Raw genomic sequence first — 26,236 nt, 5'->3', positions numbered from 1 at the left:
GCTAGTACGTTGTCTTCTATAATATGCACGAGTGCTATCGGGGTCAGTTTGTGTACAGGATATCTCATGATATTTTTAATATTTGTACTTACATTTTTGTTACATTTTATGCTTGATCTATGATCATATTCTTTTTTTAGTCTTTAGAAGAAACACAAGAAAATAGCAATCGAGATGGAACACAACAAATAACACGTGTGATACCGTCGGCTACATCTGATAAGGTATTATTTTTATTGTTATATTTTGTTTAGTACATTACTTGAATGCGTACTTTTACACCTGATTTGCATTGATACCACCTGAATGACTTGACTACGTGTATACATGATTTTTTTTTATTAGAAGCTTTCGGTATTTGGTGATGTGAGAATGTTTGATTTTTATTACCTCTTTGGATGTGCACGCTGGCGCGAGCTCGAGCCCCGGCCGGCGGTGCCATCGTGTTCTGCTCTTGGGCAAGGCGCCTTTCCAATACTTGCCTATCTCTATCCAGGGGTGAAACGGGGAGCTGTTATAAATATTGTCCATTGAGCGCCTCCCAAAGGCATGAGCATGCCTTGGACATTGTATGGCAGCTGACATATTCTAACGACATCGGAATAAATGAAAAGCGCTTCGGTATATGTGCTGTATACCAATATTTAGATGGTATCCTACTTTTGCAAGTACTAACTTTCGACCCAGCAGTTAATTATTATACTTGCAAGTATGTGTTCACACGAAACCTACTTCTAAGCCAATTCACAAGTAAGCGTGTCCTTCACTGGTAAAATTATGTCATGATTATAAGCACAATCACATTAGGATTGGATCATCCAGCTCAGTCCTGTTATGGTCCACGTATATGGCAAGCTAAGCGGCTCAGAACGTGGGACTAGCTACGTGCAGCTTCTTTCTCGTTACGTGCAGCTTATTAACCAATCAGATTCGCGGTTTTAAACACGTGGAGCTGATGTAAACATCCTCTCTCACAAATATTACGTTGTTAATTTTTGTAAATGAAAATATCTGTAGTATATCAGCAAAAATGGTATAGGTGCTATTAAAGTAATAATATATCTGAACAGAATGATGATTGTTCTATATTTAGGGGGCGATCATTTTCTGCGGAGGGGGATCCCAAATATAGGGGGTCATACTTTTTGGGAAAGAAAAATAAGGGGGGGGGGGGTCATAAATTGATGATGACAAAATGTAGGGAGTCACAAGATGACTACAGATAGTGTGTTTATTGTATTCAAAAAGACTGATTGCAATACAATTTTAGCCTGTCTAGGGGGTACGGTGTATCGGTGGTGGGTGTCGGGGGTCATAACATTTTGATGCCGAAATAGTGAGGGCCGCAATTTATTGACGCCGACTTTTGTAAATTTAGGACCCCCCGTTCCGAAAAAATTGATGACCCATTTTACTCTCTCCATATTTACACAGTGGCATGTGATATCGCTTTCCCTGCAATATCTTTACACAGCGCTTTACATCAGTAGTTGTTGTGGTTTGACCTTCATATATCCCCTGCACCGCTAATACAGCCCGAGTATAAAGTTACTTGCTATTAAACACGGTGTAAACTTGGAAACACTAAATAAATATGCTTTGTGTCATTTTAGCCAGGCATTAGCAACATGTTCTCTTGACACGTGCTGTGATTTGGCCTCCTTTACCCGTTCGTTATCTATGCTAATTCCGTAAATTAATTACAAGATAATAATTGTGAAAGAGGATACCTATAACTATACTACGCGCAGCTAACGACCCAACCACGTGATTAAATTTGACTATTTTGATTGGTCAAACAGCTGCTCGTAACGAGAAAGAAGCTACGCGTAGCTGTTCCACGCTTTTGGCCCCCTTGGCTTGCCATACACGTAAGGTCATGCTTACGTTTAATTTACGAGTAAGTCCTATTCACATGGGCCTTACTTTTGAAATTTGCTCGTTACATGTAACATATTCCTCATCTTCTAATGTTTTGCGTGCTGTATATTTTTTTCTTTAGCATATGTCACCGTTTGCTATTTTAAAGCAGTTCACATTTTCTTCAAGTCTTCAACGAATGAGCGTGATTGCACAGTCGGAAACTTCAAACCAACTAGCTGGCTTTGTTAAAGGCTCACCGGAAATGGTTAGAATGCTCTGCAAACCAGGGAGCAGTAAGTAATTTTTTATTTTTAGCCATTAAAGAAGATATAGATTTGACATTATATATGGAATATTTCTTCACAAAGTGCCAAGACTAATCTAAAGGGGGTCTGCATAAATGGACCGGGAAATTATATTGGGGTGTGTCGGTAGATGGTATCAAATAATTTTTGATAGAAAATGTGCTTTCCATGAGTTTACATTATGGCGCTCATAATCTAGCGAATTAGCCTAAAATGGTGGATTTAAGGACTCTGAATTCGAGCTTGGCGGGGGAGGTAAATATCTGAATTTTTGAACATAGTTTTGATATTATCAAATTTATTGAAGTGTGAGGTGATATGTACTGAACCTTAATACCAATAAGTGTTGATTGAAACTGAAATGCATCTGTATACCAGTTTTGAATGTGGGAGGTGCTTTTGAAAAATGGCTCTTAAAAGTGGCACGTACTCAGCAAGTTTGAATGCCCTCCTGGGGCCAGGTGTTATACTGTGCACAAATAAACAGCGTGAGTTCATTGGACAACCATGAATCCACACAATTGTTTTTTTTAACATATGTTTATAACATTTGACCACAGTGAAAGTCCTTCAAACTTTCTGAGTACGTACCGCTTTAAAGAGCCATATCTTAAGCTCCTCCCATTAAAAAAATAGTACATTGCAAGTGCATTTCAGCTATGACGAATGCCAATTGCTGATGAAGGTTAGGAAACATCACCTCAATCTCCAATAAATTTGATAATAACAGAACAATGTTGCATAAAGTCCGAAATTGTGCCCCCCACAAAGCTCCAATTCAGCCTATCCGCCCTTTTAGGCAAATGCACTGCATTCTGAGCACCACAATGTAAACTCATGGAAAGCACATTTTTCTATCAAACAATTTATTATTTTACATCATCTCCCGACACCCCAATTAATATTTAACCCGTGCGGTTTATGCAGACCGCTTCCAGACTAGTCTTGGCACTTCGTGAAGAAATATTCCATACTTAATGTCAACAGTTTGTAAATTACATTGTAAGCGCGAGCACGTTAGAGTAAAATCATACCAAAGCAGTGCGCACAGATCGTAGTACCCACCTCTCTTGACACTCCATTAAGAGCTTATTTGCCTACCTATAGACCACTTGACATGTGACGTCATTGCCCGAATCGTGGCAATTGTTCTTTGCCATGCAGTGTGCGTACGCATCATAGTCTACTCAGAGCACGTGCATTTTAAATCGTCCACCACAATTCATATAGTACAAGATAGCCATTGAACAGTGTGGCGATTCTTTCAAGCATATCGATAGACCAGTCCCTCGCCTTTGTTGATAAACAGTGATATCAACATGATCAAGTGGTATATCTTCAGGAAATGTAGTTGAAGGGCCTTATAGTATGAATGAACACGCACTGTTAAAGTCTGTACTGCGCCACTGCGTATTCTAAAAGAACGTAAAAGTTAAACATTTTGTCTGAAACACACAAAGACAACACCAAAAGTATAATATAGTGTGAACACCATAAGAATGTTTAGTTGATTGCATATATTACAATTTACACACAATAGTTGAAAGAATAAAACAACTTCTTTTCCTGTGACTACGCCTTCAATGTTAGTGCCATGTTTACACATGTTGTATATCAGTTCCAGATAAGGTAGACTCATTGCTGACAAAGTACACAAGCGAAGGTTTACGTGTACTCGCTTTGGCGTGGAAACCTTTGGGGGATGTTACATCTAATGACTTCAACAACATCTCAAGGTACGATTACGTTGATAAATCTAATTGTTTTCTTTATCCCCATAGCCCGACATGATATATAAATGTTCTTTAATTAAGTCTGGTTTATATTAAAGGGTTTTAAAACAGCACATCTGGATTTATCCATAATGTGTTACATAAGCTCAGCATTTTATGGCATAACATAATCATAACATAATCAATGACTTTTTTACCAGACTTTTATTTTAACTGTGTTCAATTTAAGGGATGAACTAGAGAGCAATCTGATATTTCTGGGCATTCTCATTTGGCAAAACCGACTGAAATCGGAATCAGCAGCTGTCATAAATGAATTACAAATGTCTAATATTCGTACGATAATGGTGACAGGTGAGACATTCTTTCAACCGTTATTTACAAACTATCTGCTTTTGGTTCAGTAAGCCTATTCTGAACTGGATTGCAAAAGCTATTATTCTTCTAAAACACCAATGTTGGTCAAGCGAGGCGTTCATGTGGATCTGTCCCGTTGTATCCCATCAAAACTTTTCCCCATGGGATAGGTCTACGTGAGATATATTAAGAAAAATTAGTCTTGTTGGAACGAACTGAAATTCTCTTAATGAGATAGAGCTGTGTTGTGGACCATTTGCCCATTTGTACGAAGAGGAGAGGGAAACTACTTTGAAAATGTTGAAATGTTTATATTTAATGCTTATTAGTTTACAGTGTTGTTGTTGTTGTTTTGTTGATGTTGTTGTTGTTGGGTTTTTGTTGTTGTTGTTGTTGTTGTTGTTGTTGTTGTTGTTGTTGTTGTTGTGGTGGTGGTGGTCGTCGTCGTTGTTTCCATTCTAAAGACAAATCCTAATCGTACCATCTTTTTTCTCTTTCAACCATGGCATATTTAAGGTGATAATATTCTTACAGCCACAAGCGTAGCGGATAAATGCGGCATGTTGTCCCCTGAAGATACCATTATACAAGTCAACATGCCAATTGAAGAAGGTACATCAAATCAGTTGGAATATAAGATGCTAAGCAGAGATGAACATAATCGCGATGTTCATGTTGAAGGTGAACCCAATGAGGAATATTGCCTGGTAAACTATTTCTTGATATACATATACATTTATAAAGCGACTTTTCCACAAGCGCCATGAAGCAAAACAAAAAAGTGACACATAGAAACAGAAAGCTAGTGTATAATCATGATAATAGTTGATCAAGAAGTGTAATGGAGTGATATAATGTACCTTGGCACGACATCCTGACAGAAGGACTATGCTGTGTACAGATGTAGATGTGTTGATGTGTAAGCAGATCGTTCTTGCTGTTACACTATCTGCGAACACTTGTGCAGGTAGATCATGAAAGCCTTAAAAGTCTTTTATGATCTACCTTGGAGTTGGCTTTTAAAAGAATATTTCACTAGTAAGTCCGGAAAGAATAAGAGTTCGAACAGCATAGTTATATTTATATATCTCATATATAGATTCCAGTCATCTGATTGGTTAAAGGTATGGTCATTACATTAGCTAAGCCACCCCCCCCCCCTTACAAAAAAAAGAAACGAAATACGTCAAAACACAGTGGTCAAAATGAACCATTTTAGTTTTTGTATTACTATTGACGGGACAATAGTCATTTAAAATCTTTTTTCGATTGAATAATATCGCTGTTTACAATGTGTCACTGCCAGATGTCAGATGTTGTGTACTTGCATTTTATTGATTTACAACATACTTATGTTACATGACTCAAGCGACAGTCAAACATGACCCAAAGGTTATAATGGACTATGGCTGAAAGCTTTGGAACTTTTTTTTAAAATAATGTAGCACAGTAAAAAGGAGTTCAAGTAATGAGTGATCAGTGGTATCTTCTCCTTGTAGTTGTGGCTTCTCTTTGTGTAGTTTTCTTATTGTCTTTTAATTTAGGGCTTCGTGCACCAGACGGTATCTGTTCAGTTGTTGTCTCTTATTTTAATGAATTTATATCCGGGATCCGGCAAGTCTGAATATTTTATTTCATTGCTCCTACACTTTAAAATATCTTTATCGTCAATAGGAGCCACATCATGGAAAAACGGGAAAAGATCATTACTGCCTGGATGGTAAAACATTTGATTTTATTCAAGAGCACTGTCCAGACGCATTACCTTCGGTAAGTCACTAAAGCCCCGTATAATACTCCTGGGGTTTTGCGTCGCGAAAAAAAACCCGCTTCGTATTCTGGTTCTCTTTGCGATTTGGGCCTCTATTCTGTGAATCCGCGTCATATATTTTTTGGGGGGTTTTGTTCTACATGATGCAGTCATGTCTACAGTAGAATTCAACTCGACCTTTGCAGGACTTAAACCCCATTAAAAACTATTAAACCAAGATAACACTCATTGAAACAGCTCAACTGATTAAATCGGATCTTCTCTGGTTGTGCACATGTGTCTGTTTTATATGTGCGGTATCGCAATGAACTGCTATAATACAGCTTCAGTTGGTTAACCGATTATAAAGGAAACGCAAGGAAACAATGGTATGTGGACCTTTGTTCACGAAATGAGACAATGGCCTGCTTTTTGTTAACCAGCATTCTTGAAAATGAGCAACATAATGATTGTTGACTTAACACGGTTTGGAAATAATTTCTTCATATTTTTGGTGTTATCTGTCGTTTACATATCCTTCCTAAAACACAAAAGTGCGACTATTTCCAAACACCTAAATTAGCTAAAAATTTAGGACATGTTACAAAACTATATTTTCTAGAATTTCATAGAATACTTAAAATGTAGCTTGTACCGTTTTTTTGTGGCATCCTTCAGAACGGAGCAGTCCGTTACCAATATAGCTCAATATTTTCGGTCAAATCTCCATTCAATTAACACGGGGAGTTGGCTAGCTATGAGCTAGCTATGCCTTGCCCTCACTCATATTTTACGAAAGTGCGACCATTTCTGAACATCTAACCTAGCTGTAATTTTAGGTCATGTTAGAGAAACATATTTGCTAGAAGTTTGGAGAATACTTTAAATATTGGCCGGTTATTTTTCACACAGTGATGTTAACTAGGCAAATGCAATATACTTCCAACATACACTATTTGTAAAGGTCGCGCGTCAATGGTGAGAGCACTGTGTACTGTGTATAGGAAAACGGACAGTGACTGCAGTATGATTTACTCGAAGAGTATGTGCTGCGGCACCACCGACAAAATTGCCGCAGTGTATGTCGCATCGGTAAAACGCACGCACAAGTCAAGCTATACACTGGCCGTGTTTAGTTGTAATGTAGAGTGATTTTGAAATGATTATGGAATTCTTGGACTTATATTGTATTATTCTTGGACTTATAGTTTTTTAATTCATCAATTGGCAGTATAGTTATATTCAAATCAAAAACCTTTATATGCTTTTTGGATCACATCCTGGCATAAGCATTTTCAAATTGTCAAGACCACTAGCTTTGGTACCTGATACCTATAAATTTTATTATAAAGATAGTTATAAATGTATCACAGTTGAGGGCCTTCTTTGCTGGGAAGGTCAGGTCAGCCGGAAGATTAAAAACGCAAGAGCTATTGGTTGAATGGCTAGAATGTGTTAGTTGCATCACCTTGTTTGAAATTTCCAAAGTTACCAATTTCTTATGCCTTTTCAGCATTTCTTCTGTTTGGATCTACAGTTGTTGGAAATTAATTCATATTTCATTTTTTATAATCGCTTAATTTCATTATTCGATATTAGACTTGTGACTGTGAACTGGGTTGAAGAATAAAACATTTGTGTTCTTTCCTTAGATACTAGTTAAGGGGACAGTGTTTGCCCGAATGACACCCAACCAGAAACAGCACCTTGTAGAAGCCCTTCAACAGTTGGAATACTGTGTAGGCATGTGTGGAGACGGAGCTAATGATTGTGGTGCCCTGAAAACAGCGCATGCGGGTATCTCTTTGTCGGAAGCTGAAGCATCTGTTGCATCGCCATTCACATCCAAGATAGCCAACATCACTTGCGTGCCAATGATTATCAAGTAATTATTGTTTGCATATGTAATTGTATTGACTCCTTCATCTCACATTATCCTCATCACGAGTTTCTATCACTACAATAATCATAGGCGGCGTTTGCGGGGGGAGGGGGCACGTACGTCATCACCCCCCCACCCCATAAATTTTGTTAATGGGGAACGTCCTCCCTAAAAATAATAATAATAAAATAAACAATAATTTTCCTGTGGGCCGACAAATAGCAAAACACACCTTCATTTGTGGCTAAAATAGTTAAAAATTGATATTACAATTTTTGCGCTCTTCGCGTGAGCAAAAAAGGCCCCGAAAAACAGTTCTACAAAATACGCTCGTACCACGACCCCCCCCCCCTAAAGTTTAATGCTTCTGCCGCCACTGATTTCTTTATATCGGCATGAAAACCTCATAAATGTTTTTTATCAACAATGGAGAATCTAGGGAAAAAATATCTCGTGAAAAAAAACAAAGAAATAAACAAACACCCCTCCCCCGCAAACAAAGGCAAGTTCGCTAACTCGGAGTTCTATTATCATTTTGATTAAATTATCGTTAACGCTGCGTTTGTAAGTATATTACTTCTATGTAAAAGTAATCATGACAATATGATTTTATTTAAATACAATGCTTTTCATTGTTTTACGAGTTGAATTTCCTTTGCAAATAACTTCTTGTATTATATAGGGAAGGACGAGCTGCCCTTGTGACGTCATTCGGTTTATTCAAATTCATTGCTCTCTACACATGCATCATGTACGTCGCAGTTAATATCACCAAGAAGGTAAGTAGCGGAGGCGTAAAATCCGCAAATAAACTTTACGAGCCGACAGGCAGATCCAAAGTCAGTGTAAATGTGTTAGCGACATTCAACCCCCTAATTGACAAAAATGATCAAAAATTCAACCTGTTTATGTTTCACTCAGTTGTATTTCATGTTATCCATAAATTCTTAATGATTCTTGTTGTCTGTGTTCTTGTTTGTGTTTCAGTTTGGATCCTACCCGAGTAGCTTAATGTTTACTGTGTGGGACATTGCGATTGCTACTACCATTGTTTTACTAAGTAAACATTTCATTTCGTTAACACAACTAATATAAAATAAAGCAAATCTATGACAATTGTTATAATAAACAATTAAACTCTTCATCTAAGTACCAAGCAATACATGATGCAGTCATGTCTACAGTAGAATTCATCTCGACCTTTGCAGGACTTAACCCCATTAAAAGCTATTAAACCAAGATAACACTCATTGAAACAGCTCAACTGATTAAATCGGATCTTCTCTGGTTGTGCACAAGTTACTGTTTTCATGTGCGATATCGCAATAAAGATGGTATTCATAGCTTCGGTTGGGTAACCGATTATAAAGGAAACGAAAGGAAACAATGTTATGTGTGGCTTTGTTCACGAAATCAGACAATGTCGTGCTTTTTGTAAACCAGCATTCTTGAAAATGAGCAACATAATGATTTTTGACTTAACACGGTTTAGAAATAATTTCTTCATATTTTTGGTGTTATCTGTCGTTTACATATCCTTCCTAAAACACCAAAGTACGAGTATTTCCAAACATCTAAATTTGCTAAAATTTAGGACATGTTACAAAACTATATTGTCTAGAATTTTAGAAGAGTACTTTTAATATTGGCCGGTTATTTTTCACACAGCGACGTTAACTAGGCAATGTACTATTACCTATAACATTAACTAAAACACCAAAGTACGAATATTTCCAAACATCTAAATTAGCTAAAAATTTAGGACATGTTAAAAACTATATTTTCTAGAACTTTAGAAGAGTACTTTTAATATTGGCCGGTTATTTTTCACACAGCGACGTTAACTAGTCATATCCCCATACTGTTAGCGTAGGGCTATTTGTAAAGGTCACGCGTCAATGGGAAAGAGCACTGTGTATTGTGTATAGGAAAACGGACAGTAACTGCAGTATGATTTACGTCCATAATTTTCAACTGTAGTTGACAGTCTTCACCAGCGAAATGACTCGATATATTAAAACCTTAATGTACGATCTTTTTAAATTTTTATTTTTATTTTCTTCCAAAATGATAATATGCAATCAATCATGATCCCAATACATTTGGACGCGTAAAACATTGGAAATTTGCAGAAACAAGATCATAAACTTCACCTCTATCACTCGAAATATCTCGCACTTTTTGGATTAGGACGCAGCCAGGTTAGCTATGCTCCCTCCACAAACTGGCTTCGTAGGAGATTAAGATTTGCGACCGTTCCGACATATTATCATAATCTGAAATATTATGATAATATGTCGGAACAACAGAAAATCATCCCCTTTACTACAAATAGGGCGAATTTGACAGTTTGCTCAAAGATGTAAGTATGTATTACAAATATGCCAAAAAATCGGTTTTGAAAAAATAAAGGTATATTCTGAAAAAAGATCGTACATTAAGGTTTTAAGTCCGTATACCTTCCTCGAGGCAGTAATTTAGACATAGCTTGTCTAATGATGATATTGGCATAACAGATCCCTGCAAGAAAATCACAAACGTTTATACTTAAAACGGGCTATATCTTTCATTGAAGTGTGACATAATGATCAGGACATAGACCTTTGGTAACTTGTAGCTCCGTCCTTATGTAGTATATAGATAAAGGGTGAGAAACAGACCATTACCATAGATAATCGGTGTCTTAATTGTTGAGGTATGGTGAGCATGTTAGTCGCTCGGAAGGCGAAACACCAAAGGGGTCAAGCCTTCCGAGCGACTAACATGCGAACCATACCTCAACAAGACACCGATTATTTATGGTAATGGTCTGTTTTGAACCGTTTATCTTACATATACGGCGAGCCAAATTAAACGAACCAAATCAACGCTTATTCCTGGGTACCCTCCTCGACCTATTTTGGATGAGGTTGGGCCCCAGATTGTTGTAGGTTTCCTACATCTAGTCTTGTGGCCTGTAATGTACTGCATTTTAGGTGCACAAAATATCCTTGGTTGAACTGATGCAAGACCGCATGGCTCTTTTTTTGTAACCTAATTTCCGTGCTAAATGGGTGTGCCAATTGGCCATATCTATGACGTAGTGCTGGTTTCATACTATCATGCTGCTTGCAGCCGAGCGGCGTGACACACGTGCGTTGTAGACAAACAGACACAATCAAGACTTGTGAATGGCTGATAAGTCCCCGGGGATAAGTCATGCCTCTTGTCGCAACGGCATGAAAGTATGAAAGGGGACATGATTGGCTTTAAGGTCAGAACTGTGCAGGCGGCGGATGACATGATCGAGCCTGCAACTTGTGAAACCGCCCGGCCGTATGGCATTTTCCAATATAGTCGGTTAATTTTGTGGGGTTCATTATCGAACCCCAACGGTTTTAGCTTGTATTTATATTATTTATCAACATAGGCCTATTTGTTTGTGATATTTCAAGCGTTTTAAAATTTCAAAATAATCCCATTCAATTAAACGGTTGACGATGAAAATTTACTGAATTTAGAGAATGCAATGCGGCCACCACCTGGAACTGTGGTCGCAATTTCAGTGATTGACAGTGAGGTAACACGAACATGGCACTGGCCATCTGGTCACGTGCGCATTTATGTATGCGCATTTATATATACAAACGAAGTCCACTGATGAATGGAATATCATTCTGATATCAATGTTATTATTCTTTCCAATAAGTAATTATAATAAAACATAGGATATTTTTACAGCAGCTCGTGTTTAAAACTGCTATAGGTAAATTATATAATCCTCTCGCATTCTCAACGAATTAAACACCAGTATCAGTACTGTACACTAGAAGATAAAACTGCATTGTGCACTTTTCACATCTTAATTCGCACCAATCCTGCTGCGATGTTTGAACATGTGTTATGAATACAATTTTGTATTATTAATTCAAATGTTTCTTTATTAGTGAGCAGGAGTGGTCCATATGACGAAATATGCAAGACAACACCCCCAACACGTCTTTTGAGGGCTCCAAATATGTTTTCATTAGCAAGTCATATCTTCGTTTTAACAGCCACTCAGATAGCATCTGTATTCTTGGTTCAAAGTCAAACTTGGTAAGCTTTAATTCTCATTACAATATGCATACAAGCAAGTGGTGAAAGTAAACTAGAGAGAGCGAATGTGAAATAATAAATTGAAAAAAAAAATGTACTTCCGCCTATGGGGTAGCTCATCCTGGGGCTCAGGGGTTCAGCACACCTTCCTACCGCACCCACCACCCCGCAGCGATATTGATATTTTCGATGAATCCTTTCTAAAACTTGGAGCCATTCCTGTAGTCCAACATCCAATTATGGCGCTTTAAACATTTACACCACTGCAGAGAACGTGATTGTGAGACCATAGACTCTATCTTTATAGGGTCTATAGTGAGACCCGTCGCATCAAAAGTCGCAATACCTAAAATAGTTTAGGGTTGTGTTAAATCCCCATCCACCAAACGTTTTTGCTAAATTTTAATTCATTGATGTTCACACTTAACAAAATCTTAACACTCTGAAAGTGTTACCCCTATTGGTGTATCATTTACTACCGTAAAACCTCGTCTACAATCAAATAGAGTGCTTCTGATGAAAGCTAATGTAATCCAGGCGCCATTATGGAGTTTGAGCAAATAAACAGATCCAAACATAATTATACAAGTATTATTGTAAGACCAGTCTATTGTATTGGCATATTTACACATGTATCGTATTAATTTGGCTTTCATCAGAAACACTATATATGCTTGTAGACGAGGTGTTACGGTATATTGACAACCGCATTTTAAATCTAAAAGGCAACGTCTCGAACATTATACGCCTATTTTGGCAGGTTTATTCCATTCATACCAGATCCCGATGAAGCACGACTAGCCTCGTTAGAAACAACCGTTGTGTTTCTTGTAGCCAATTTCCAGTATGTGATGTATGGAATATTATTCACTCCTGGACGACCATATCGACAGCCGATTACAGCCAATCGTATGTTTACCTCATCGTTATAACGATAATTATTAATAATATTTGTTACCTGTTTTACTCAAAAAAGCATAAGGGAATGTCCCGACCATGCAGCTTCAGTAGCCCTAGTTGTGCAGTTGGTGCGAACACAGATGTGGTGCGAATTTGCTGTACCAGTCCCCTAAGATTTGCATCCTGCAAAAACAAATGCGTATTTACACCCAAACAAATCGTAGATCCATCCTTTGCGCTCTTGTTAGTAATAAAATCTATGTTCCTTACCCGGGGAAGGGCCGACCATCAAAAATGGTAGAGGTGGTGGTGTGGCCCACCATAGTCTCTACAGTAAAATCCATGATTTTCATTTTGCTCCTGTAATATTACTCTAGTACAGATATCAATTTTGTACCTAATATATATGGTTAGGTTGAAATAGTTATTCCCTTTCATTTTATTTAATGAGAAAATCAGGGGAAACTCGCATGTTCGGAAGAAGATGAAGAGAAGTTTCTCGGGTGCGGTTTTAAACTTCCGACCCCTCGGGTACCAGACACACGGACGGTCTGGCGATGGTTAAGTCTTTTCCCAAAACCCTCTTAGATTGTAATCGAGTTCACGCTTTCCCGATTTCTTATTAAAACTGTACATAATATATTATTTTCACAGCTCTCTACATCGTGGATTTGATACTTGTTACATTACTGTGCTTGTTCTTGCTGTTCGCACCATTGTCAGGCTTGGAATCTTTTATGACGGTAAGATTTTAGGCAGTTATTCCCAAGTCGTGAGACGCAGTAATTCTAAACTCTTGAACCGTTGGTGGCTTCACGTCATTCAATTGATGCGGCAACATCCAATATCGTAACTTAAACAAGAACGTACGGCAACACGGTTAATTTATTTCGCTGTATTCAGTACGCACGTTGGACGCGATAATTGTTTTTGGACATACATCACACCCTGCGAAGAAAAAAAATGGAACTATATTCCTGTGCAATAGGCTACGTACAGCACTTTCACGTGAAAATGAAAAATTTTGGGTTCTAAAAAGAAATGTAAAAATTAAAAAAAAATAAAATGGGCAATTTTACGATATGATTGAACTCGTGGATATATAAACATTAATATTGAAGCCGTATGTACAAAACATTAATTTTGTGGATACTTAATCCAATGGCAACGTACAAAATAGGAAATAATGGCCACCATCAATTAATTTGCATGTGACATGAATAAATTTTAATATGAAAAATGTAAAACAAGCTTAGTAAAAAAACAAGCTTTTTTTTTTCAAAATTCAATGATCAAAAAGATCTTAGAAATATTATTATTATTATGACTATCTTTGAATAATAAGTGAATAATTTTCCATAGTAATATCTTACACAATGATAATAATCATTTTTGATCATGTTAATGAAACTTTGATTTCCAGATGGAACACATTCCTGAAGTGAAGTTTCGTTTCAAGATCTTGGCTCTATGTTTTGGCAATTGCCTAGTTAGTTTCGTTATTGAGGTAAGATTTAGAATTAAGCCCATGTGTGATATGATGTGTAATAATGATATTAAAATCAGGTCTGTATCCAGGAGGGGGAGGGCGTAAGCACACCCAGGGGTCTCTGCCTAACATGCAAAACCAGCCTATTTTGGGGGTCCCGTTACACACACGTACCACTCCCTGTAATGTTATTTGGGAGCACTTGTACAAAGGTACGCCACCCTTGTCAGACTCTCTCAAATAGCCAATCACGATCTACAAATGGTTGGGCATGATGTATAGGACAAAGTCTCTGTCTTTGCTATATGAGATATCAGTCTTGCTATGTTGTGGTTTTGATGTTGCTTAAGGGGGTACTACACCCCTGTGGTAAATTTGTGACTATTTTTGCATTTTTCTCAAATAATAATAATACACTGGTAATAAAAATTATGTATATTATTGGGGCAAGGAATCCAATTACTACACTGAAATTTCAGTGACTCACGACAAGCGGTTCAGTATATATGATAGGAAACGAGGTACATGCTAACGGTACCTTATTTTTTATCATAAATAACAAACCACTTGTTTTGGGTCACTGAAATTCCAGTGTAGTAATTGGATTCCTTGCCCCTATAATATACGTAACTTTTGTTACCACTGTGTTATTAGTTTTTGAGAAAAATGCAAAAATAGACACAAATTTATCGAGGGGTGTAGTACCCCCTTAATTACTGATATTTTGTTTTCAGCTTTTTATAATTCCACGTGTGAGTGTTCAGAAGATGCTGCGTTGTTGGAGACGGGAAAGGAAACAGAAATATCAAGAAATATCGCAAATAGCCAATCACGATCTACAAGTGGCTTGGCATGATGTATAGGACAAAGTCTCTGACTTGCTATATGAGATATCAGTCTTGTTATTTTGGGGTTTTTATGTATATAAATATTGTGGATGGAATGGATGTACCCATGTAACTGCCATTATAACTTCAGGGATACTAGTAAGGGTTACTTGGACTATATCATGAAAAGGATTTATATTTGTTAACATTACTATACATCATTTTCCAAAAAATTACTTAACCTTTTTTCGGGACACCCGGTATTACCATGACAGTCATGTAAATCGTAGTATTTAGAAACATAGTCAGAATTGTGATTAGATTTATCAATTTCCACAAATATATACAACTTAATTATTGTCTTTTATCTTTCTATTTGATATATAATGTTATAACATTATTACTGTATAAAGTAATACAATGTAATAATTACGTGACCTGATGTACAATGTAAATTCTGTATGTGACATTTGCTACCATGCATTGCTTACTTCTGTTATATGAAATTGTATGTTTTAAATTGTCACTCTGGGCCCCTTGGAGATCAGTATCAGTTACTGAAGAGCTACCCTTAAAAAGACAGATTAAATAAATAAATCAGAATAATTGGGTCTTTGCAGCAGGGTGCCATACCACCATATAAACCTCCCATTGAAATAAACGTAAAAATATGGGAAATTATTGTTCAGGTAAAACATAGGTACTGCAAACAAGTTGATGTCCACCGGTGAGCAAGATCATCAGCAATGATTGTTTGTTTATAGTGGGAATTCCAATTGAATGAACGCAGCTAGCTTTCAATAGCGTGACGAACATTTGCGTACACTGTGCGATGTACGCAAGCGTGTGCGACTGTGCGTGAGTAACCCGGAAGTGAATCCAACCATGTCAACGCACTCGTGATTGGTTACCATTGTATCCAAGGTCGTGCGTTCGCGTTGTAGTTTGAAATACGCGATATACAATCGCAGTTGGATCAAGTATAGCTGTTGAAAGCTGCGTTCATTCAATTGGAATTCCTACTATAGTCATGAAAATATATGAATGAACCCCTAATTATTATTAAATAATATTGAAAGATATTACATTTTGCAAATAATGCCGGACACTCCGGATGTGATCTTTTGATGCTTTTGGCCGACTACGAACCTGAGAGTTGCATACATTCGATGCATTGTTTTCACATAATTATGTTATTAATTGTTGGTAGCAACTCAGTGGTATTAGTAAAAAAACACAGGGGAAAATAATTAATGAAAATTTGGTTTGTTTGTACATCAATATCAATTGAAGTAAGCTTAAATATGCACAGAATTCGGCCTAAGACGCAGAAACAGTCGTACGATGGTATGGGCGGTTTGATAAAGTGCATGCTTTTGACGAATAAGAACGTACACATATTGTCGACCATGAGTCGTCATTGTACATGATTTGTGAACTTGAAGTCATCAATTGGGATCTTAAATCGACCGGAGGTCGTTTTTTTGCAGCCCAATGTCTACCAATTTAGTTATTCGTTATCAGATAGAAGTACATGCTGGTGTACAAGATTTGACCAAAATTTGACGACTTGGGTATCCAGATTGTATAAAAAGATGACAATGTGCTATGATTAACAATTTGTAAATTTTGGTAATATAGTCAGTCTTTCTTTAAATTACCTGGTAATAGTAGCACGTGATACAAAATTGTTGAAAAGTCTTTTCCTGAATGCCTTGAACTTGGTGAACAGATTGCATCCATTTTTGCGAAATTTTTCTTCACCCCTGCATAACATACAAATTGACCTTGAACCTGTTGAGCCTCATAACTTGGTAACTGTATGACCTACGCGCAAATATGTTACATGTACATATTGTGATCCTTAGACCCAGACGAATAGTTTGACATGTTTTTTAAGTGAATTTGAAGCATTTTAAATTTGTATCCCCTATATGATCATGTAGGGGGTTTGGGGTCTTTTTTAGGGACACGGGGTTCCAATATAGCTTGACAGACAAAAATGTTGAATTCAAAATACCCGAATTAACCAAAATGATTTTGTTGCCACCTTTTACGCGAACTTGCCGCTTGATGCTTAAATAAGCACCTATTTCCAAAATAGAAATCTACTGTTAACATGGTTCTTTTTGAACAATTCCATTGAAAAATGATGTTGACTACTCACATTTTTAGTGGCATTTCACCACTACACTGGTGGTTTCATCAGACTGGCAACTCATCACATCTGACTGCTTCCTTTCATAGGCAACAGGGACCGTTGAGGGCGTGATGAGTTGGTCAAAGATAAGGTCGAGGGGGCCAATTCACTCAACAACATTTTTGACGAACTTAAAGGAGTATTTCGTGATCCTAGCATCCTCTTTTTATGACATTTTTCAGTAGATATCCACGAAAAAAGCTTATTTCCAACATTTCAGTTGATTCCGATTTTGCGTTTGCGAGTTATGCATGATTATGTGTATTACACTGCTCCATAGACATGTGTTGTAATTTCGTTCTGGTGAACCAGAACGAAATTCAAATTTGGCGATATTTTTGCTAAACGAATTAATCTGCAAGAAATATTTGGTACATAAACATTATGTAGCCAGGGGTATCCAGTGGTGTAACAATCTCAACTTTTTTTGGGAAAAGTGGGGGGATGAGGCTGTGGATCACGAAATGCCCCTTTAACGGTTACTGTTGACTATAAAAGGAAGCAGTCAGATGTGATGAGTTGCCAGTCTGATGAAACAACTGTGTAGTGGTGAAACGTCACTAAAAATGTTTCACTGGAATTGTTCAAAAACAACCAAGTTATCAGTTGAATCCAACATTCCCAATGAACTTGTTCAAAGATTAGTACCAGTCTAATACAGCCACTTTAAACACGCTCACTGGTCATGTTGGCATCTAACAACATCTGCCAGATAAAAAAAGGTGCTTCGTAAAGAAAAGAAAATTGGAATGAGCGTTTTCTCCTTCGCATAAAATGTGAAATACGTGAAAAGGATGATTGAAGTGAAAACAAAAATATTCCAAAAGGTTATGTCATAAACCATGTAAACTGTGGAAACTAATGTTGGATATGTTCGTTGCTTTCTTTAAAATATTAGCGTTAGACAACACCCGAAATAAATTCAGACAATATAAATCCAGTCTCACCCTAAATATATCTTTATTGGTCAAATGTGATATAACATCTAGTTCTTTGCTGCCATGGTTTGTCAGAATCACACGCGTGATGAACAGGAAGGGATTGTGGGATAGAGGGACGTACAGAGAAAATGCGTGAGCATGGTGAGGAAGAGCCGAACCAAATATAGATGGAGACATACAGCGCGAGAAGCTAGGGGAGCGAAGAAAAGGAGAGGGACAGAGAGAGAGAAGAGAAAGAGAGTGTTACTGAATCCAAAATCATTGTAACAAAATATTGCGCAAACTAAAAGTATCAAAATATATCTCTTTTAATATTTCATATAAAAATGCTTTTGTAGAGTTCTTTTAAATAGAATTGTGCCTATTTTATGATTTTAAATACTGAAAATAGATTAATATATATGAAGGGCAAAAATATCCAAATGCTGTGATAGTTTTGAAAAAGAGGTGTCAAAATGTTTTAATACAACAATTCAAATATATATGGTAGCATTTCAGTTAATGCTCCCTGGTACCTCCCAACCAACCGGGCTCACCCAATAATTAGGGCTAGAATAAAATTAGCGCATCATCAATTAAAATACAATTATGAGATGATCCCATCACCCACTTTCATTCGAAATAGTACTGCACAGGTACATAATACATGTAACATTGCATTTTCTCCACCATTATTCCTATCCCATTTAGTGTAAAAACACTGCCCCATATTTATTTACAATAGTACTCTAAACATTAAATATAGCACTCAAACATGATACACTACACTATTGCTATAGTGTTTATTCTTGCCAGGTGTATACGTATTTTAATCATTTGAAAGAAATGTCCACTTGTCATTACAAACTGTACAAACAAAATAGAAAAGGATAGTTGAACTAAATAAATTATATTGTTGTATATTTAAAAACCAAATTAATCAACTCGCTGAATGCAGCATTTTATACTGCGAAATTAAAAAGTTGTAATAGCCCCTAAAAGAGAGTGCAAAACCGATAAACACGCTATTAATTCATAACAGACAATGACTGGATCGCATGTAACGCGTATATTAAGGTTATTAATTATTTTAAACTGTTGTGATTTGGTAGTTCACAGCATCTTACGAATGGTAGTGAGCTTTGGCAAAAATTACATTGCTCAATTCATAGCGAGCGTGTAAAAGAATTAAAATATCACAGATATACTTTTATAGGTGCTGCGGTTCTTGAGTTACGTTGTGAAGAGGGCTGAACCAACAACACTTTTGTAAAACGTACATAACTAATTAACAACAATAAATTAAGCAAGCTTGCAGAGTATACGATTTGTAGAATGAACTTTTGCAAAACATCAAGGTGTTAATTTTCAATAATATATTGATCTAGATAATGAAAATCGATCTTTTAGGTTGCTTCGACAAACAATACCTCGTCTAAACTTAATGAGGTTGTGAATTTGCTGTTACATCTTTACCATGGCAATTACAACATGCAATTGGCGTACAAATTTGAAATGTTTCTATCAATAACTATATCATGCTTGTGAATCAACACATGATCTGCCGATTAAGAATTTACACCTCAACCACATTAATATGTACAATAATAATTTGACCTTCAAACCCTTTTTACCATGCAAAATTGTAAAACTCCTGCCAAAAGGCAAACCAGGTTCTCTGAACAATGATGAACATTTGATATTGATTGCAAACATGCTTATCGGGTTTAGCGGAAATTGTTGTATCTTTATCATTAAAATAAAAACAAAAAAACTTCATTCAAATATATAAAGAAAGGCAAAAATCCTTTAAAACCATAAAAGGTATGCCTTTTTGTATGTCATACTAAATAAACCTAATTTACTGTGAAACTCATGATTGCTGTCTCCTCGATGAGAATCTACCACTTGTTTCTTCCGTCTTCGTTGTCCTGAAAGAAATGAAGCAATTAACACGTACAAGTTAATAAACATGCTTCAAGAAAACAGTGTTAACGCGCGTCTTGAGGATGCGTGGGTCTTTTCGCCAGCCCACAGGGCTGGTACCTAATTCTGAGATGGGATTTGTGTACACTAAAGATTAGCTAAGATTATAGCCTTCTTCTATTGGTATGAATTTTTTTTTACTTCTTGTGGTGGAAATGTTTTTGATGTCTGCTAATTCGATTTGCAAGGAAAAGAAGGTATGTTTTGCCGTTTCAACGAACGAAAACGATTGAGTATTGCCAAAGTTATGTTTGAATTAATTATGACTTAAAAAGTTATCATAGGTTAGGCCTACACATATAAACATAAACTTGTTCAGCAATCAGCATATCAAAAATATGACATGGTCAACAATTAGTAATTAGCGGGGAATGATCACTGGAACAAGGTCATATCAGTGGACTACTGAGCATAGCATGATGTTTGGTTGCCTGTGAGTGCATAATTGATGTTGATAACAGATCTAATAATGTTGTAGAATCAAAATCTTCATTTATGGACCACATTGAAGTCAAAGTAATTATCTATCCTGTCCTGTATCGTTTTATGGATAAAATTGACTCAAAATGTTATTGATGATATTATTGCTATCTTTAACATTAGTTTTGTCTTTTCAACGGGAAAAATCCGATGGAAAATAAAGTTTTTAGGGGTTAGCTATAATATTGAACAATAAATCCCATATTTTGGCATGCACTTATAGAAAATAAATAAATTATTGTCTTACTTTATAAATTATAAATACTGTAAAATGACACATAACTAAAGTGAGGCCACTTTCTATCTTTTTATTTGATTCATAAAATTACATTCAACAAAATGATTGAAGACTGAGAAAACACACAATGCAGACTATTACAGAATGGAGTAGGTAAGATGCCGTGTCCATAGCTTTGCAGGAGTTTCGGACTAACAATCAACACATTCAAAAAATACAGTTTAAAAGTGAAGATTGTAGTGAATGATCAGTCCTTTTATCATGTGCTTGCCACTATCTACTTTATAGTAAACTATACATTGCGAAATAATATAAAATCATTTTAAAATAAAATGTGCATGTAAGTTGAGTTTACATAGCGAATTAACTAACAACTGCAGTGTATTTCTTGATTTTAATAATAAGCATGGGTAAAAAGAGTTAATGCTTTTTGCTGTTTCAGTGTGCATGTTCTCAGCATTGATGGTTTGGTGAACTGTCATGTAACATGGATGTAAGCGTGATCCTAAAAATGCCTTTCACGGTGACCCAAACTATTTACAAGACCTCTTCTGCATTGAGGCTGGCCTTCCTTTTAAAGGGAATTTTTATTGAACATAGTTTTTCAGAACCTGCTTCAAATATCAACCGATATTATGTCTACAATAATAATTCTCGTTTACTACGCTTTATTACAATTGACTGGGTTTTTTTATTTACAATTTACCTTTATGTATTCGTGTATCGGTATAATCGAAATCTAGTTGTAGTAGGTAACTCTCTGTAAGGAAACACCATAATATTCACAGCTAAATACACACAGAAGAGGTTTTGGTATACGTGGTATATTATAACGATTTTTAGTGACAGATAAAGGGTATAATAAGGGTCTCATATAACACGTTTTAAAAACGTTTTCATGACCTGTATAAAACCTGACATTCAAATGTCATTACAATATTTTAACTATAACCAAAAATGTTTTGAAGACATTTTGTGTTTGTTGGGATAGTGTTTTTTTGTTATCTCAAGTTCATACACGTATTGATTATCTTTATTCAGACAATTTTACATTGGTCAATATTGGTTCGCCAATAAAATCAAGATAATCAACCATATTGAAGAAATAACATTTTGAACATTCGAGACGCCCTCATCTCCATTTTGGCCATTTTGAGAAAGAGACGACCGAATATTTGCTCATACTTTATAAACGCATGATGAGGCCTTGTTTACTAGTTACAAACTTTCAACAAAACGTTGTGTTACAGAGCCCGGGGGAGGCACTCCTTATCTGAAATGGCAGGGATGTGCCTCGGCCATGTTAAAAGTAGGGGGCATTCGCGAATACGCGATATACAATCGCAGTTGGATCAAGTATAGCTGTTGAAAGCTGCGTTCATTCAATTGGAATTCCTACTATAGTCATGAAAATATATGAATGAACCCCTAATTATTATTAAATAATATTGAAAGATATTACATTTTGCAAATAATGCCGGACACTCCGGATGTGATCTTTTGATGCTTTTGGCCGACTACGAACCTGAGAGTTGCATACATTCGATGCATTGTTTTCACATAATTATGTTATTAATTATTGGTAGCAACTCAGTGGTATTAGTAAAAAAACACAGGCGAAAATAATTAATGAAAATTTGGTTTGTTTGGACATCAATATCAATTGAAGTAAGCTTAAATATGCACAGAATTCAGCCTAAGACGCAGAAACAGTCGTACGATGGTATGGGCGGTTTGATAAAGTGCATGCTTTTGACGAATAAAAACGTACACACATTGTCGACCATGAGTCGTCATTGTACATGATTTGTGAACTTGAAGTCATCAATTGGGATCTTAAATCGACCGGAGGTCGTTTTTTTGCAGCCCAATGTCTACCAAGTTAGTTATTCGTTATCAGATAGAAGTGCATGCTGGTGTACAAGATTTGACCAAAATTTGACGACTTGGGTATCCAGATTGTATAAAAAGATGACAATGTGCTATGATTAACAATTTGTAAATTTTGGTAATATAGTCAGTCTTTCTTTAAATTACCTGGTAATAGTAGCACGTGATACAAAATTGTTGAAAAGTCTTTTCCTGAATGCCTTGAACTTGATGAACAGATTGCATCAATTTTTGCGAAATTTTTCACCCCTGCATAACATACAAATTGACCTTGAACCTGTTGAGCCTCATAACTTGGTAACTGTATGACCTACGCGCAAATATGTTACATGTACATATTGTGATCCTTAGACCCAGACGAATAGTTTGACATGTTTTTTTAGTGAATTTGAAGCATTTTAAATTTGTATCCCCTATATGATCATGTAGGGGTTTGGGGTCTTTTTAGGGACACGGGGTTCCAATATAGCTTGACAGACAAAAATGTTGAATTCAAAATACCCGAATTAACCAAAATGATTTTGTTGCCACCTTTTACGCGAACTTGCCGCTTGATGCTTAAATAAGCACCTATTTCCAAAATAGAAATCTACTGTTAACATGGTTCTTTTTGAACAATTCCATTGAAAAATGATGTTGACTACTCACATTTTTAGTGGCATTTCACCACTACACTGGTGGTTTCATCAGACTGGTAACTCATCACATCTGACTGCTTCCTTTCATAGGCAACAGGGACCGTTGAGGGCGTGATGAGTTGGTCAAAGATAAGGTCGAGGGGGCCAATTCACTCAACAACATTTTTGACGAACTTAAAGGAGTATTTCGTGATCCTAGCATCCTCTTTTTATGACATTTTTCAGTAGATATCCACGAAAAAGCTTATTTCCAACATTTCAGTTGATTCCGATTTTGCGTTTGCGAGTTATGCATGATTATGTGTATTACACTGCTCCATAGACAATGTGTTGTAATTTCGTTCTGGTGCACCAGAACGAAATTCAAATTTGGCGATATTTTTGCTAAACGAATTAATCTGCAAGAAATATTTGGTACATAAACATTATGTAGCCAGAGGTATCCAGTGGTGTAAAAATCTCAACTTTTTTTGGGAAAAGTGGGGGGATGAAGCTGTGGATCACGAAATGCCCCTTTAACGGTTACTGTTGACTATAAAAGGAAGCAGTCAGATGTGATGAGTTGCCAGTCTGATGAAACAACTGTGTAGTGGTGAAACGTCACTAAAAATGTTTCACTGGAATTGTTCAAAACAACCAAGTTATCAGTTGAATCAACATTCCCAATGAACTTGTTCAAAGATTAGTACGAGTCTAATCCAGCCACTTTAAACACGCTCACTGGTCATGTTGGCATCTAACAACATCTGCCAGATAAAAAAAGGTGCTTCGTAAAGAAAAGAAAATTGGAATGAGCGTTTTCTCCTTCGCATAAAATGTGAAATACGTGAAAAGGATGATTGAAGTGAAAACAAAAATATTCCAAAAGGTTATGTCATAAACCATGTAAACTGTGGAAACTAATGTTGGATATGTTCGTTGCTTTCTTTAAAATATTAGCGTTAGACAACACCCGAAATAAATTCAGACAATATAAATCCAGTCTCACCCTAAATATATCTTTATTGGTCAAATGTGATATAACATCTAGTTCTTTGCTGCCATGGTTTGTCAGAATCACACGCGTGATGAACAGGAAGGGATTGTGGGATAGAGGGACGTACAGAGAAAATGCGTGAGCATGGTGAGGAAGAGCCGAACCAAATATAGATGGAGACATACAGCGCGAGAAGCTAGGGGAGCGAAGAAAAGGAGAGGGACAGAGAGAGAGAAGAGAAAGAGAGTGTTACTGAATCCAAAATCATTGTAACAAAATATTGCGCAAACTAAAAGTATCAAAATATATCTCTTTTAATATTTCATATAAAAATGCTTTTGTAGAGTTCTTTTAAATAGAATTGTGCCTATTTTATGATTTTAAATACTGAAAATAGATTAATATATATGAAGGGCAAAAATATCCAAATGCTGTGATAGTTTTGAAAAAGAGGTGTCAAAGTGTTTTAATACAACAATTCAAATATATATGGTAGCATTTCAGTTAATGCTCCCTGGTACCTCCCAACCAACCGGGCTCACCCAATAATTAGGGCTAGAATAAAATTAGCGCATCATCAATTAAAATACAATTATGAGATGATCCCATCACCCACTTTCATTCGAAATAGTACTGCACAGGTACATAATACATGTAACATTGCATTTTCTCCACCATTATTCCTATCCCATTTAGTGTAAAAACACTGCCCCATATTTATTTACAATAGTACTCTAAACATTAAATATAGCACTCAAACATGATACACTACACTATTGCTATAGTGTTTATTCTTGCCAGGTGTATACGTATTTTAATCATTTGAAAGAAATGTCCACTTGTCATTACAAACTGTACAAACAAAATAGAAAAGGATAGTTGAACTAAATAAATTATATTGTTGTATATTTAAAAACCAAATTAATCAACTCGCTGAATGCAGCATTTTATACTGCGAAATTAAAAAGTTGTAATAGCCCCTAAAAGAGAGTGCAAAACCGATAAACACGCTATTAATTCATAACAGACAATGACTGGATCGCATGTAACGCGTATATTAAGGTTATTAATTATTTTAAACTGTTGTGATTTGGTAGTTCACAGCATCTTACGAATGGTAGTGAGCTTTGGCAAAAATTACATTGCTCAATTCATAGCGAGCGTGTAAAAGAATTAAAATATCACAGATATACTTTTATAGGTGCTGCGGTTCTTGAGTTACGTTGTGAAGAGGGCTGAACCAACAACACTTTTGTAAAACGTACATAACTAATTAACAACAATAAATTAAGCAAGCTTGCAGAGTATACGATTTGTAGAATGAACTGTTGCAAAACATCAAGGTGTTAATTTTCAATAATATATTGATCTAGATAATGAAAATCGATCTTTTAGGTTGCTTCGACAAACAATACCTCGTCTAAACTTAATGAGGTTGTGAATTTGCTGTTACATCTTTACCATGGCAATTACAACATGCAATTGGCGTACAAATTTGAAATGTTTCTATCAATAACTATATCATGCTTGTGAATCAACACATGATCTGCCGATTAAGAATTTACACCTCAACCACATTAATATGTACAATAATAATTTGACCTTCAAACCCTTTTTACCATGCAAAATTGTAAAACTCCTGCCAAAAGGCAAACCAGGTTCTCTGAACAATGATGAACATTTGATATTGATTGCAAACATGCTTATCGGGTTTAGCGGAAATTG

The 26,236-nt window shown here is 36.2% G+C and overlaps 1 protein-coding gene across 1 annotated transcript in view; it reads left to right on the top strand.

Annotated features, from left to right (window-relative positions):
* Positions 1–16,889, top strand: part of LOC140149055 (polyamine-transporting ATPase 13A3-like) — a 35,727-nt gene extending 18,838 nt beyond the window's left edge. Inside the window, exons 17-30 of the mRNA XM_072171210.1 lie at positions 141–224; positions 2,003–2,156; positions 3,787–3,904; positions 4,131–4,255; positions 4,775–4,965; positions 5,933–6,028; positions 7,661–7,893; positions 8,573–8,669; positions 8,878–8,950; positions 11,817–11,967; positions 12,728–12,876; positions 13,522–13,610; positions 14,291–14,374; positions 15,091–16,889. Coding sequence (XP_072027311.1) covers positions 141–224; positions 2,003–2,156; positions 3,787–3,904; positions 4,131–4,255; positions 4,775–4,965; positions 5,933–6,028; positions 7,661–7,893; positions 8,573–8,669; positions 8,878–8,950; positions 11,817–11,967; positions 12,728–12,876; positions 13,522–13,610; positions 14,291–14,374; positions 15,091–15,219 — 1,773 coding nt within the window. The 3' untranslated portion in view covers positions 15,220–16,889. The remainder of the gene's footprint in view (positions 1–140; positions 225–2,002; positions 2,157–3,786; positions 3,905–4,130; positions 4,256–4,774; positions 4,966–5,932; positions 6,029–7,660; positions 7,894–8,572; positions 8,670–8,877; positions 8,951–11,816; positions 11,968–12,727; positions 12,877–13,521; positions 13,611–14,290; positions 14,375–15,090) is intronic.
* Positions 16,890–26,236: the final 9,347 nt, after the last annotated feature.

The sequence above is a fragment of the Amphiura filiformis genome, chromosome 3 (assembly GCF_039555335.1).
Source record: "Amphiura filiformis chromosome 3, Afil_fr2py, whole genome shotgun sequence".
In the NCBI taxonomy this organism is placed as follows: Eukaryota; Metazoa; Echinodermata; class Ophiuroidea; order Amphilepidida; family Amphiuridae; genus Amphiura; species Amphiura filiformis.
The sequence above is the reverse complement of the archived record's forward strand: the minus strand, read 5'-3'. Positions and strand labels throughout refer to the sequence as shown.